Source organism: Mytilus trossulus, chromosome 7 (assembly GCF_036588685.1).
Source record: "Mytilus trossulus isolate FHL-02 chromosome 7, PNRI_Mtr1.1.1.hap1, whole genome shotgun sequence".
Taxonomy (NCBI): Eukaryota; Metazoa; Mollusca; class Bivalvia; order Mytilida; family Mytilidae; genus Mytilus; species Mytilus trossulus.
In genome coordinates this window covers 68,321,628-68,337,803 of record NC_086379.1, presented here as the reverse complement: position 1 = coordinate 68,337,803, position 16,176 = coordinate 68,321,628, and the positions used below count along the sequence as shown (strand labels likewise).

The window sequence follows — 16,176 nt, the reverse complement described above, 5'->3', positions numbered from 1 at the left end:
AAAATTTTACACACTACTCAGTTATATTAATCTAAATATCTGTATACTTTTTGGTGATGATTAAAATTTATATTTTAGAGTTATTGAATTTTTTGTAAAAAAAAGGGGGAGAGCGTTTCACATGTCGTACCGTATCTCAATAACGATTTACGATTATTGCTTAAAACTTTACAGTATTCTTAGTTATATCAATTTAAAGATCAGTTTACTTTTTGGTACTGATTCAAAATTTTATTTAAGAGTTATTGATTTTTTTGTAAAAAGGGGGGAGGGGGTTTCACATTTCGCGCCGTATCGCAAAAACAATTAATGGTTATCTGCTTAAGGATGTTCGCTGCTCAGTTTCAGAATAAATAACATTTCATAAAACTAGTATTTATTGATAGGGAATGAATTGAGGAATCAAAATAGCAAACAAAAAAATAGGGGTCCATGTGCTTGTTTTCGAGATATTAGCAATTATAATTTTGGCGGGAAAATGTTCTCTCTTGATTTTTTATAACTTTATCATTGACCAGTTAAAGTTCTCAAATACTGTTAAAAAATAAATAAAATTATATAAGGCTTTTACAAATGACTTATAATTTATACATGTAAAAGATTTATAAAAAGAAAAATGAGGGTTCATGGGGATTTTTTTAAGGCATTCAAATGGATAAAACCAGAGGATTCCAAAAATCTGACAAAAAATCCAAAACATGACAAGCAGACATCCTTAAAACGTTACACACTTCTTACTTATATTAATTATAAGATCTGTATACTTTTTGGTGATTATTCAAAATTTTCTCTTAGAGTTATTGAGTTTTTTTTTGTAAAAATAAAGGGGGGGGGTTCTCACATGTCGCGCAGTTTCTCAGAAACTATTTCTGATTATTGCATAAAACTTCACACACGAGACGAAGTGTGTATCATGCGCTCTAATGGTTACACAATATATACATATAAAGGTGTACACAGCACAGGGGTTACATAGATATTATTGTGTCAAAATATTAATTCGAAACAAATTGTCCAAACAAATGTAAAATTTTCACAAAAGAGAAATGGTTGATTTGATTGACGGGCATAAGAACTACACATCTTCTATATGGAATATGGAGGAGGCTTGAAGATATTGATTGGTGTATGCATAACGTCCAGTAGCCAATATTTCATGTATTGTCAACAAAGTAGACCATATTTAAAAGGGCAAACGATACAGTTTTGATCCCATATGGAAATTTTTCTCAAAATTTGCAATTGCCTATAGGCTATTTATTTCCTGATCAAATTAAATATGTAATACAAAATATACCTTCATGTGCTACTTTTTTTAGTAAAATGAGGTTGAAATGTTATATATATTTGCTCAAAATTCGGATTTGTGGACGTACTTTTCCATTCGACAGAAATATGATAGGACTTCATTTTTATATGCCTGTACTTTTACCTGGTAAATATCAGGAATAAAAGTACTTATAGTATCAAGTGCGACTCCAAAATCGGGCTGAATGGTTCAACACCGGAGGCCATGCAGTGGGTGATCATACACTGACTCACCAAGTCCGAGTTGGATAACTATTTTACATCCCAGTTCTTTTTGACTTTATGAAAACACTTCATTCCATCACGTTCAGAATGCCATACAATAATTATAACATACTATTATAAAGTAGGGTTGATCCGACTCACCCCTGTTAAAACAAATACATTTCTTTACGGCCCTATGTATATAAAGGTCTTTCTATATTTAAATGAGATGGAGTAATACCCATTTTATTCCTTTCTGCACGGACGATTTGGCAGTCAGTATATAAGGAAGATTTGAGGTGTGTTTGACCAATGCGACGCACGTTACAAGAGAGTAAGGACTCTGTTAGTGTAGTTATAGTATTCCCAACTCTCCCAATCCTACCCTTTTTAGGGGCAGCCCCGTTATTCCGACACCCCATTGGTCCGACACCCCGTTAGTCCAACACCCCATTAGTCCGACACCCCATTAGTCTGACACGGGTATAATTGAACAATATTATTTAATAAAAAGTAAAATTAGGAAATACCAAACTCTGAAGAAAACGGAAAGTCTTTAGTCAAATGGAAAAATCAAAAGCCCAAACTCATCAAATGAATGGATAACAACTGCCATATTCCTGACTTGGTAGAAGCATTTCCTTATAAACGGTAGTTTAAATCTGGTTTTATAGATATATTTTCAAGATTTTATTCATAACCTCAGACTCATACAGGTGAACAAGAGGCCGGTCAATATATACAAACAAGAGATAATACATATCAAAACAGAACAAATTAAAACAAACATAAAAGGTAAAAATGTCAAAAATAGGGATACAATAGTCAAATTGTGTTAAAATCTCTACAACAACAAGCATGTAACAAGGAACCTGTGTCGCTTTACTGATATTTTTATTTATAATTGATGCATGAAATAATGCAACCGTTATTCTTTTGCTCTAGTTTCAGAAATATAAGTCAAAAACTGCATTTCCCCCCTTTGTTATATTTTTAGCCATGTCTGCTATTTATATGTTGGTTGGATGGCATGGTCACCAAACACATTTCTAAAACTAGATACTATAATGCTGATTGTGGCAAAGTTTGGTTAAATTTTTCTCAGTAGTTTCAGAGGAAAAGAAAAATCAATGAGTCAATTGACCATTTTGGTCATGTTTGACTTTGTAGATCGTACAGTTTAGCTCTATCTATCATAACATTTAAGATCGTAACCTAAAATTGCAAAATTTCCTGAAAATTTACAAATTTCAGTTACAGCAACCCGACAACGGGTTGTACGATTTGTCTGAAAATTTCAGGGAAAATAGATCTTGATCTAGAAAATAATTTATACCCATTTCAGATTTGCTCTAATTACTTTGGATTTAGAGAGATATATTCCAGAATCTACATTTTACCCCTATGTTCTATTTTTAACCATGCCAGCCACCGCTTTGGTTGGCCGGTTCATCGGACACATGTTTTAAACTAGCTGATACCTAAGGTAGCAATACACAGTTAGAAGTTTAGTTTCGCATTATGGCCCCTGTGAATTTTTTAAATATGAAAGTTTTTGTACAATAAAATTGATTTTTAGATAATTGAAGAATAATATAGCCTTCTTAGTGGGTTTATATGAACATTTAGATTGATTTTAACATGTTTTATAGGCCATTTCAATGATTGACAGTCCGTATTTTCCTATCCGTACCGTTCATAGGTCCATAAATTATTGTAGTGTTTATCAACAAAGATTTTGCGCTCGATCTTTTCAATTCAATTTTATGGAAAAACGAGCAGGAAGACATATGATTTTTTTTGGACCACTTGATAGATATAAACCTATGGATCCAGGAAAGGTATCACTGTAATTCATTGAAATTTTCCTTTAGACCAAATTTTGGAGACTTTTGTGACATGTTCACCCCCTTTTTTTGTTATATTTTGTATATAAGAAATGCAGATTGTTGCCATGGTTACACCCAAAAGGGATTATATTTCACCCTTATGACCATTAGAAATCAAATCTATGGAAGATTATCTTTCTACAAGTATATACATGCATAACACACTTATAAAGCCTTCTTTGTTAGACAGGAGGGGAAAGGGGGTGTTTAAAAATTATGAGTGTCAATTTTAAGTTTTTTTCTTAACTGTGTATTGCTACCTAAATGATGATTGTGGCCAAATTTGGTTGATTTGAAATTTGGCCCAGTAGGTTCAGAGGAGAACGTTTCTGTTAAAGTTAACGGACGACGACGGTCGAAAAACGCCAAATGCTGGGCCAGATGAGATGAAAAGGCATATAATAGACAAAGCACATTAGGAAAAATGAACGAAGAAGTACATTACCTTTATTTCAAGATAATAATATCATTAGTTAAAACTAATCCACCTGAGAGTCCTCATAATTATAATAACATAATTCATGAAGTACTTACAATATTATAATTTTGCTTAATGCACAGTGACAAATATTACATGCGAAAACAATTTAACAATAAATACAACAGGTAGGTACTGTAATAGATACCATCAGGGGCGAAAAAAAGGTCCATGAAACTTGGAGTGCTGCTGGATGATAAACGTATATTTAATAGGAACACACATTTACCTTGCAGCAGCCTCAGACAAAAGGCTACCGACGACCCCTCATTGTTGCAATGTTTTTAACCTGCAGAGATCGTGGTACACTCTCTACACGAGGTATCGGATAAAACGTCACCACTCTGACATTTGTGGAAAAGTATAGACCTCGACCAATCAAATGGACGTCCCATACACCAAAGGTTTACTGCTAGTTGGAAAAAGGCAACACTTGCCAAAGTGATCATAATTCTTTTCTCACCTTAATTTTCAATTGATATCAAAACTCATTGACCGTGTCCATCAAATGACTGAGGACAGGTAATGCAACTTAGGAATATCAAGGTTGGTTGGTATTAGTGAAAATAACGGCATATATTTCCTCAAACCAAATACCGAAAATCTGACTGAGGTGCCGAGTAGCGACCATTTGGTAAAACTAAATGTATTTTTGAAGTTTTGTCAAATAACTAACATGGCGATACGCTACTTTGTGTTTCTCCCAAAGGAGAGAAATAAGAAAGTCAAGGCTCCAATTTGGCTTTACTGAATAAAAGTGTGTATGTAAGATGCGAAGTTGATTCGGTGTGGTGTATTATTGAAGAGTGAATTATTTAAAGCAAATACATTAAACACTTAAAATAGAGGTGAATCAAACAGAACTTTGTAAAGTTTGGTGCGTTCTCCATAAAGAATCAGCCAATAGTGTACTGGTAAAACGAAATAATGAAAACAAGTAGTTTCCTGTAACAGTGTCAATGTCAAGAGAAGTGGAGTTTGTAGCTAGATTTATTTTCATGTCGCATGTTTGTCTGGTTTGTTTGAAAGACAACCGATAAGTTGTGTTTTTAAAGATGCAACAAAGAACACAAATGAAAAACTAAAATATAATTACAGAAAGTTTGTTGCTTTATGAATATGCAATTACAAATATTGTTGCTTATGTCATCATTCATGGACATGACGGTTTGAATACATGATCGGTAGTTAATTTTTGTCTACTGTCCAGTGGCAAACGTTTCATGACTATTCAGTTCATGTTCATCCTGACAGCACATGTCATCCATTTATATCTAAGTTTTAACCTTAATCAAGTTTTCTTTGTATAGAAAGATAATTACCGATTGGACATTTTCACTATAGATGTTATAAACTTAAACACACTCGCCATGGCTCTCAGTGTTCGGTAATTAAGTTCGTGTACTGTATATATATGAATCGAAATAGTGTAGTAATGGTTGGAATCAGTAGTCCCTCTTTATGGTAAAATGACAGTTTTTCCAGTTTTGACTGTATCCTAGACCTTATCACGTGTACACGATTCATTATGATGAAAGACTGCTGATGACATTTATTTTTTAGTAGAATGTGTTCCCATAATAGAACATATCTTAAATTAGTTTACCAAAACTTGCAAGGACCTTGGGTTTTCTTATACGGACGTAGTCATGGTACTTTTTCAAGGTAATATCAAACAGGTGACATGATATTATCTGTTTCTGCGATATACACATATATATAAGCAATAATAGTTCAAATATCAAGATTCTACGAAGGAGTGTAGGGACTTGGGAAGGGGTCGTTCATATAGATATTCTTTAATTGATATGCAATTTTCTCTATTCTTTATACTGTTTGCAATGATTCCCTGACCTTTATATTTCGGCGGTTATTTACCTTTGTCGGACTATTGGTGTGTCGGACTATTGGGGTGTCGGACCAATGGGGTGTCGGACCTATGGGGTGTCGGACTAACGGGGTGTCGGAATATCGGGGCGACCCCCCCTTTTATATGGAACCTGATCGTTTTTTATCGACTTGTGTTATGGTAAAAAATGATTCATGTATGTTATATTTATTTATGTTGAACATGTGGAACTAAAGGCGATCTTGTAGTTAACGCACAAACCTATACTGTGTTTTTTTTTTCTACGATATTTAGTTTTATTTTATTTTCGGAGGAGTGAAACGAGGGAGTAAACAAATGTGTTGATATGCAAGTCTAAAGCTTCTCATCGCTTCCTTCATACTGTTTTGTACTGACAATCGATACCGGGTGATATATATAACGTTTATTTATGGACAGAGGGACCAAAAGAAAAAGAGAAGCATGAATTTAAAGCGTGTAAAACTAGTGAGTACTCTTCGGAATACATTATAGCGAGATTAAGACAAAAGTAGAACGAAATTTTATCATTACTGTTTGCCGGTTATCTTTTGATTTTATGAATTTTACCATGTGTTAACGTGATATGAAGAATATTCGTTGGTCGTTAATATATAGCTCTAAATAAACGAAATTTCACTGATATTATTACCAGTATTTTAATATCATTTAAATGGTAGAGTATCTATCTTTTTCTGAAGAAAAACAACCCACATACTTTCGACAGAATTTTTTTTGTAGAGCTATAGGTACCTAATTAATACTTTAAAAGTATAATCTTTGGCGTTTTAGTTTAAAGAGTAATATTAATAATACTGACGTTGTGTGGGATTAATTTAAAGCAACTAGCATGTTTTTTTAAGAAAAGATTAAATTTAATATAAGATTTGTTTATGATTACCACTTATCACTTATGTAAAAAAGGAGGAGTTGTCTTAATTTAAGTGTTTATATTTCTATCCATGTGAAGGTCGAATATGCATTATAAGCTTCTATATATGTATATACGGATAGTCCTCTGTTTATCCCAAATCGTGTGATCGCGTGTGATATCGCAAAAACTCAGCAGAGCGGAACCAAACGTTAACTCGATCTGCAACTCATCATAGTAGACTCATATTCTAAATATCACCCAATATCAGAATGCGTTTAGAAGAGAGTCTGGAATTCCCACTGTTCGTTGTGGAATGACGGAGAAGGGTAACTATATATGGTCCCGACCTCATTACGACTGAACCATCTAAATCAGTAATTTCTGATTTGTAGTTCCTCTGGAAAATGCAACTTAATTTGATTGATTTTGTACGGGCGAAATTAGGAACAGAAAAGTTAAAATAGTATACCCATTTCTTCCCAGCGGTGTGTGTGGGTTGCATGTGGGTATTGTGGGGGGTTTAATTCTAGATAATCCTTTCATTTAGTGTAAAAACCAATCCTTCAACCACTCTCTCAAATGGACAGCGTATGTATGTGGTCAAATGGAATTTGTTTCTTGGACATTCAAAGTAAATTTTGAATTTAATAATTCAATAAAACTAATTTTGTGGATTGACGTCATGGAAAGTTATCTCATGCAAAGATTTAACTCTTATTTGACCTGCTATTTGTTTATGAAAAATAACATACTAAAACATGTCAATAAGAGTTTACGTAGCATACTATGAGATCATAAGAAACGGTATGTATTGGAGATGCGAGAAGTGTTATATTGTGGTCAACATTTATTTCAAAAAGATACAATCTTGGCTAAAAGAAATATTTTGTTTCTTCACTCTAACGTACATGATTTAATTAGAAATTCGTTAAGATATAATCTGGACTTGAAGAAATATTATTATTTCCTACTGTAACGTCCAATAAAGAATTAGAAACTCATTAGCCTTTAACACATCGTTATATCTGATATCTCACAAAAAATCTTAACAAATCAAACGATAATGGTCAGTTTGTCCTCGGGCACTTGTTACTGGACATACGTCCTTTAAAGGGCAAAATTTAAATCTTTGAATCAGTAGATTTTTCTTATGTATAAAGGTAAGAAGTAGCTGGTTTTTGTTTTGGCTAAAAATTATTGTGTAATCGTATTGTGTTATAGTTGTAAAAAGATGAATACAAAAATATTTATTTTAAGGATTTTAAATAAAAATGGTAAACTTTTTTTTGAAATATTTGATTTTAAATGGAAATAGTTTTTACATTATTTGGATATCAGCTAATATATTATATATAATACTTAAATGTGTTTGTCCTTTTGGATTGGGTCTTATGGCATTTATTTCAATAGAACATGCTGCTGAAACTATTTTCGTAACTTATACTGTGTCGAGTTCATCGTGCTATATTTATGCACAATAGACATGAATGGAATATTGGTGTTTCAAAAAAGATTGATACGAACACAAAATATCATAATATATTTGATGTTTGAACTGTGCCGCTCACTCACAAACTTTGGCATAAAAATTATTTTGGTTAGCGCCAATAAGACAATAAATGAACGACATAATAACCGGAAGATATCTACAGTTCAGATGATACAAGAAGTTGGCATAAAAAAACAAGATATAAAATGGTCTATTGGATGTATAAATCTAAAAAGTCATAAGTCGGTATAATCATTTTGTTGCGGAAACTATAAGAAGGATATGATTAAAATAAAGTATTATAAACATCATAACCATCAATGTATTTCGTCATAAAAAAATGTTTTATTTATAGCCTCTTTCAAAATTTTGAGAACGGTTGATATTTTATGATTGATTGAAGTTTTACTTGTCTAAAGTGCAGTGGCGTACATTACATGTATAACCAGATTTTAGAATAAACTCTGTGAAATAATCATGAAACGGATAGATGATATTGAAACACTGAAATCTGCAAATATAATTAAAATAAAAGTATCTGAAGAAATAGAAAAGTGAAGGATCGATTTAAAAAATAATTGATGAAACTCTTACTTGAAAATATTCTTTAAAAGCCTTACTGAAATCCGACCGATTGTTTATTAGTAACACATAAAATATGGGTTCCTCTTTTTATGTATAAGGCAACGATCATGTTTGTTATGTACATACAAATTATAAACAAATATAAATAGGGGTGCATTAATGGTGATATTTTTTTTTATAATTTTCGCTGTCACCTGATGCACATTTAAAAAAAAAAGGATTTGTGCATACAAAATGCAAATAGACGAACTAATGTGTATGATAATCACTGTTTATCATCCACGGATATGACAAACTGGTAATTTACTAAAAAAAAAATTCTTCAGTCGCTATACTTTCTTCTGAGACCAGAATAACGGGTAGTAGATATAATCACTCTAATGGTCATATCATATGTTTCCCAGTCTCTATACAGTTTTTCCTGAGATCAGAATTACTGGTTGTAGATCTAATCACCATACATGTTAAACATGATAACAGATATAATCTATCTGACATATTAATGTTCCTTTCTCTTTTCTTTGTCGTATTTGTATAATTAACAATCAATTAATATATAATTAACCAGTGTACACATGTATTACTTATACTTACTTTAATCAATGTTGGGCAAGATAAACTTTTTGATAAATACGACGTTATTTTTTTCTTCAGATGGTCACAAAGTGGAATCCTCAATTTTTGATTTTGACAGTGGCGTTATTTGGTAAGTGAAATTTAATAAGATTGAAGTCATTGTTGTTTTTATGTCTTCAAAAGTACATTTTCGCTTTAAAGTAATAACACCATACAGGTTTGAACGTAGTTTTCAATTTAGACTCGTTTATATTTTTTCGTTTGGGCTTGTATCATATTTGCCCTCCGGTTTATATGATCCGTTCATCCTATATTGACTCTTAAAATTCAAGAGTCTATCTAAAAAATTAGGGTACTTTTTATATGGCCTTCCAATTACCGTTTCGATCTCTAACATCACTGAAGAGACATTTATTGTCAAAATCCGGATCTGGTGTACTAAATAAATATTGACACCGTATGTTTGTGGCATAACATCGTGTCCACAAGTTAATTTTTATCTGTTTAGTATTAAATTTATATTAAGATCCATTTTGTTACTTTTATTTGGCAATCGCCAATGGCTGTCAGCAGGGTTAAAGAACATCAGTTAATCGACCTGTTAGTCAAATGCGTTTTGTTTAAATATACTTTTTCACTTTTTTGGTCTTTTGGAAAATGTTGTTTGTGCTGTTTTTAGGCCCTTCTACAACGAAATTTGTTTTACATATACGAGTCTAAGTTGAAAACTACGTTTAAACCTATGAAACCGCAATTGTTATACGTGTGCATTATATATATTTCTCTAATTCTTCGTCAATTTATCCCTTTCTGCACCCATTGTATATGAAAAAAAAATGTAATCAACGTGTGGTTCGTTTGATCTCAGTACTTCATTGGTTAAAATCCGATTGTGACGTCGAATTTTCTTGCTTTCCTCTGAATTTCCTATTGTGACGGCATGAAAAAAGGCGACCATGCCTGAAGACGTCACATAGAAAGAACACATCTTTTTGCAGATCATTCGAAAATAAGGAATAAGTTTGCCTGCATAATGTTAGAAAATCATTAGAGAAACAGATTCCACCACCAAATCTCGTGTTATACGATATTTATCCACTCTCGACAGTTAAATTATCAATTTTAAGGTCCTCTCCGAGGCGGCTCGGACTTTAAATTTGAAAAATTTAACTGTCTCGAGTGGATAAATATCGTATTACACTCGATGCAGTGGTAGAATCTATATATATATATATACAACTCGTCTAAACATCAACCCAACAATGTTAGATCTGTAAATTTGCTTTCGCAAATTTTTGGTTCTTCCCTCGCCGGGATTCGAACCTATGCTACTGTGATATCGTGACGCCGTCATATATATATATAAGTAATATATATAAGTACGTCTGAGTAAATTTACAGATCTAACATTGTTGGGTTGATGTTTAGACGAGTTGTATATATATATATATATACGAGTCTAAATTGAAAACTACGTTAAAACCTATGATTGCGTTTGATAAAAACCGCAATTTTTATACGTGTGCATGTAAAACAAATTTCTTGATAGAGGGGTCTAAATACAGCACAAACAGCATCTTCCAAAAGACAAAAAAAGTTAACAGTAAATATCAACATCTGATGTTCTTAAACACTGCTGAATGCAATTGGCGATTTGCCAAATAAATTGATCCCTAAACAGAAAAAACAGAAAACAATAAACTTGGAGAAGATGGTATTCCGCATACATGAGGTGTACAGTACACCATATCCGGATTTCGACAATAAATTTTTAGTGATGTTAGGGATCGAAACGGTATTTGGAAGGCCATATAATCTACATTAATAATTAAGGATAGACTCGTTAATTTTAAAGAGTCGAAACAGGATGAACGGATGATATAAACCCGAAATAAAATAAAATACAAGCCCAAACGAAATAAAAAAAGCCATATATAGTTATTGTTCAATTACAAAAATATGTTCATTTTCAAAGTTTTAATTCAAACCATTCTTCTCTTTAATGATTTCTGTTGTGTTTTATCTTATCTATTTATAAAAATAGCGTTTATTAATATTCTGTTTTTGACAGCCTCTGTTGCTCACGGATTTAAAAGAGTATGTTACCATACAAACTGGGCCCAGTATAGAACAGCACCATACAAGTTCTTCCCAGCCGACATCGATCCTTCCCTGTGCACACATATTATCTATTCCTTCGGAAAAGTAGTCGGAAATATCATACAACCTTATGAATGGAATGATGAATCTACGGATTGGTCGATTGGTAAGTCTACATATTAAACATATTTATATATCTTTTCTGCTGTTGTTTTTCTATGGTCGGGTTGTTGTCTCTTTGGCACATTACCCATTTCCATTTTCAATTTTATTTTATTGTAATATTTCATAGTGAATATAATTTATTCACTGTAGTGCTTTCCATTTGTAAAATTGCGTTAATGCACAAACGCACGTGGAGTTTGAATTGTCAGAAACAAATTGCGTTTGAAAATCATTAGAGTAAGACGCATTAGATTAAAACTAAAACCTACTAGAGAGGTACATGTAAATGGTTCAATTAATAAGTTGTAGTTAAATAAACAAAGAAGGGAACATGTAGTGATCTACCAGTATTTAGCCGAGTTAACTTTAAAGTAAATGCGTGCAAGTGTAATGATATTGGGAGTAAATCAAATTAAATGTACCGAGAATAAATTAGACCTACCTCTTTTAGTTTGTTTAGCAAATGAATATCAAAATCCAAAATATTAACAATTTCATTACCATCAGGTAAATATGAAGAGACCGCCAACCTGAAGATGAAGAATCCTGACTTGAAGATATTACTAGCCATTGGAGGATGGACTCATGGCTCGGCACCGTTTACAGCCCTAGTAGACAAAACTCAAAATATGGAAACATTTGCGGCTTATGCCATTGAATACCTGAGGAAAATAAACTTTGATGGCCTTGACCTTGATTGGGAGTACCCAGCAAACAGAGGAAGTCCTCCCGAAGATAAACAAAGATTTACTGATCTATGTCGTGTAAGAATAACGATGTACAGACTTCAGTTTTCTCGTTTGAATTGTTTTACATTATCATTTCGGGGCATTTTATAGCTGATTATGCGGTATGGGCTTTGCTCATTGTTGATGGCCGTACGATGACCTGTATTTGTTAATTTCTGTGTCATTTTGGTCTCCTATGGGGAGTTGTCTCATTGGCAATCATACCACATCTTTTTTTTTATATATTTGTTCTAATTTTGACATGAGAGTGGGGATAAGTTATGACAAAATTCAAGCAAAGAAGTTTTATTTTTGTAATTGATTTTTTCAAAAGACATATAGTAAAAATTGTAGCTATATTTGATAATAGTTTACTCGAAATATTCCGGGATAATAGTTAGAAAACAAGAAATAGATTATTTGAATTTGGCAAATTGGAAAAAAGAGGTTTCTCATTAATCTTTTATAGTCACTATCATAAACGTGCCTTTAAATAAAAGAGAGACGAAAGATACCAAAGGGACATTCAAACTCATAATTCTAAAATAAACTGACATCGCCATCGCTACAAAAGAAAAAGACAAACAAAACAAACAAACAGTACAAAAACACAAAATGTCTTGAATAATTCTTAACGTGAAATTACTACCGTATACATACATTTTTTGCATATCCTTTTTTTGTTCAGATTTTGAGAAGAGCCTTTGAAGACGAAGCCAATCAGTCTGGCCGTAGTCGTTTGCTGTTGACAGCTGCAGTAGCCGCCGGTGAAGAAACAGTTAATTCAGCTTATGACATTGCTGCTATATCTCAGTAAGTATTAACATAAGTAGGAGGTATGTCAAATCCTAAAAGTAAAAAAAAAGAGGATTTGTTTCTATCGTTTTAAAGTAAAGTTCATTTCGTTGATAACGTTTGATATGATCTGGACACCTGTTGAAGTCAATATGATGTCATAACAGATATATTCGGCTGACAATTGCTATTTCACACTTCTGAACAAAATAAATTTGAACCAAATTATTTTCTAAGGTTTTATCCAAATAGATATGGCATTGCTAGGCGCATTTAAAAACTACTTGAGTCCGACTCGCTTTTTATCATTTGCCATTATCAGAAACGCTTAAATCTAAACATTTAATTGTATAAAGGGTGTATATTAATAATACCAATGTGTGTTAAATCGCGTTTTATTCGTTCATATTTAAATATATTGACAAGATGGCAAAATAATCCTAATCTTACAGATTATCGTTAATCATCTTTACGAGATTGATTTCTTGCTTGAGCCGGTACCGCGAAAGTGAAAAAAGCAATCAAGTTGAGATGACCAATGCTAATCTGTTTATATCTTTTTTTACCTATGACGACGTTGTTAATTTCACTGTCACTTTATTGTGCTGATAATATCAGAAAAGGAAATTATCAGTCAGTAAGGACACATTCGTAACATAGCGATAAATGCAGTTATTGAACTAGATGAAAGTAGTTTGAAGTCCTTATGCATATATGTGAATAATGATATATGATGGAATATTTTCTTATGGACATTTAAATAATGCTATTTGGTACAGAATTATACCAATTAATATTTTAGATCTTCAAGGGACCAAAACATCGTAGCATTATTATACCTTCTACTTTGTTTGTCGTTTAAATTATATATACTTTTTAATCCGACTAAAATGCTTTCATTCGAAAAGGGAGCTTGACTTCATCAACTTGATGGCGTATGATTTACATGGAAGCTGGGAAAATTTTCTTGGTCATAACAGTCCACTGTATGCACGAAGTGACGAGTCAACAGAACAAAAGACATTGAATCAGGTACGAATATTATTATAGCTGTTTATCAGAAAAATCCTCAAACAAAATAGATTAAATATCGACATGTATGTTTCAAGTCAAACGACCTTCTACTGCAGATTTGAAATGTGTAGTTGGTAGGAATACTTTTATCAAGAACATCAAGGTATTTTTGTTTCATTGAAAAGTGCCTGTGTGTGACACACAAGACAATCTAACCAAATAAACTGCATGTGACAGTCTTTTGTAGCATTTTGCCCGTCTGGCGTTCAAAACGTTAAGCCTGTTATCTTTGGTGATTTTTTTAACACTGCATATTGGTTTGTCTTTATCTTTTGTCAAAGACAATGCTATCATGCGACGTGAAATCCACATCTGTAATTTATACTTTTTTCTTCTTCTGAAGAGCTTTCTTTTTTTAGTCCATCGTATCATGCAGTCATACAACCTGTAGTTACTGTATTACGTATTGTGATGAGATTCAAAGGTTCCAACTCGTTCTAGACACTTTTGGGTTGTTGTTGGTTTTTTTTCCCACCAAATTGGAATCCTGGTGAACTTGACATCAAGGATACTGTTGGTGAATATTAGAAAAACTTAAATCTATGTTTTTTTGTTTTATTTTGCAACCTTTCTAAAAAATAATACATTCTCAATCAGACGTTTGCTATTTCTTCATACATTCACCATGCTTTAAAGAAGAAGGTTCACTTTATACGTACACGCGTTGAACGCAATCCCGGATTGGCTATCACTACAGCATCTCAACTATTTATTTCCGATTTTAAATTTGTGATATATACAATTTTTATAGTATCATTTTAATTACTAAATCTTTTAAGGACTATGCCATAAACCTTTGGCTGAATGGTGGAACCCCAAAGGAGAAATTGATTCTTGGTTTGGGGTTGTATGGAAGGTCGTTTAAGATGGGTTCGTCTTCACATGCTTTAGGAAGTCCAGCATCCGGTGGCGGTGCAGCAGGCAGATATACCGGAGAGGCGGGATTTCTGTCATTTTATGAGGTAAGTTCAATAATGAATAAGGACACGCCATAAGCAATATGAATAAAGTCATGACGCCATGTTTACTTTTTCTTTTCGGCGATTATTGACCCCATTAGTTTTCAAGCTGTGCAAACTTTTTAACCACGTTAGCATAAAAATAGCCACAACTATTTCGGTGACTCAAGATATATTTTATATCAATAAAATTGCTGGAAAATATTACATCTTCATGTAAGGCCCCCTTTCATTGAAAAACCTCAATTTTTAGGCCCAGGCTGATATAAATTTGACTTTTGAATAATTATGCTAAGTCTGATAATTCAAATGAGTACTCTATTGCTTTAAGTACATAATAAATGATATATTAAGGCATTTAAAAGGAAGTTTTTGGCAACATTTTAATTTTTAAAGCCCAACATGTAGATAGTTGAATTTTTTCAATTTTAACGTCAAAATTTAACACGCAAAGATGAGTATAGAATTTAACATATTGTCTATAATATATATCCTATTGTTATGAAACTTTGCAAGCAGTGTTATAATTTATTAAGCTTTGGTCATACCAAGTTTTTTTTAAGATTTGTCAACTCTTTCTATCCTATTAGGTCCGAGACCACAATTGTCGTCCCTTGATTTTCGTTGTTCACGAATATAGTCCCTAGTGTTAACAGTGGGTTACTTGCCATTAATTTTTATACCCTTTCCAAATTTATTTCTCCATGTTTAATGGCTCAAATTGTAAGTAGGGGGGTGAAATTACACTGTAAAAAAATTTGGGTCCAGAATTTTAAAGGAAAGTAGTGATTTGGTCCAGGTGAAAAAGGTTGAAAAATAGTACTTCGGAAGCTGTCAAAAGATTTCAAGACGCCCTAAAGATAAAATTGTCCATATTTTGAGTTAGAGATGATGAAGTTTTCTATAATTTTGATATAATTTGTCCCAAAAGTAGTACAACACACTGTAAAAGTTTCATTTAGAAAGCGCAGGTGGGATTTTTTTAATTTTCATTTATGTTCTGAAAGAAATGCACTACGAATTAATTGTGTTCTCGGACCTTATGTAGACTTACCTTCTAATTCTATACAGTCGGAAAGCTGACC

General features: G+C 32.6%; 1 protein-coding gene across 3 annotated transcripts in view; it reads left to right on the top strand.

Annotated features, from left to right (window-relative positions):
- Positions 1 to 6,927: 6,927 nt before the first annotated feature.
- Positions 6,928 to 16,176, top strand: part of LOC134725657 (probable chitinase 10) — a 30,729-nt gene continuing 21,480 nt past the window's right edge. Inside the window, exons 1-7 of one of the 3 annotated variants that reach the window (XM_063589654.1) lie at positions 6,928 to 6,946; positions 9,349 to 9,400; positions 11,342 to 11,536; positions 12,043 to 12,299; positions 12,952 to 13,076; positions 13,967 to 14,090; positions 14,912 to 15,094. In XM_063589654.1, the coding sequence (XP_063445724.1) occupies positions 9,349 to 9,400; positions 11,342 to 11,536; positions 12,043 to 12,299; positions 12,952 to 13,076; positions 13,967 to 14,090; positions 14,912 to 15,094 (936 nt within the window). In that variant the 5' untranslated portion in view covers positions 6,928 to 6,946. Of the gene's footprint in view, positions 6,947 to 7,761; positions 7,781 to 9,274; positions 9,401 to 11,341; positions 11,537 to 12,042; positions 12,300 to 12,951; positions 13,077 to 13,966; positions 14,091 to 14,911; positions 15,095 to 16,176 lie in introns of those variants that run through there. The other 2 variants (XM_063589653.1, XM_063589655.1) reach the window with 2 other exon arrangements.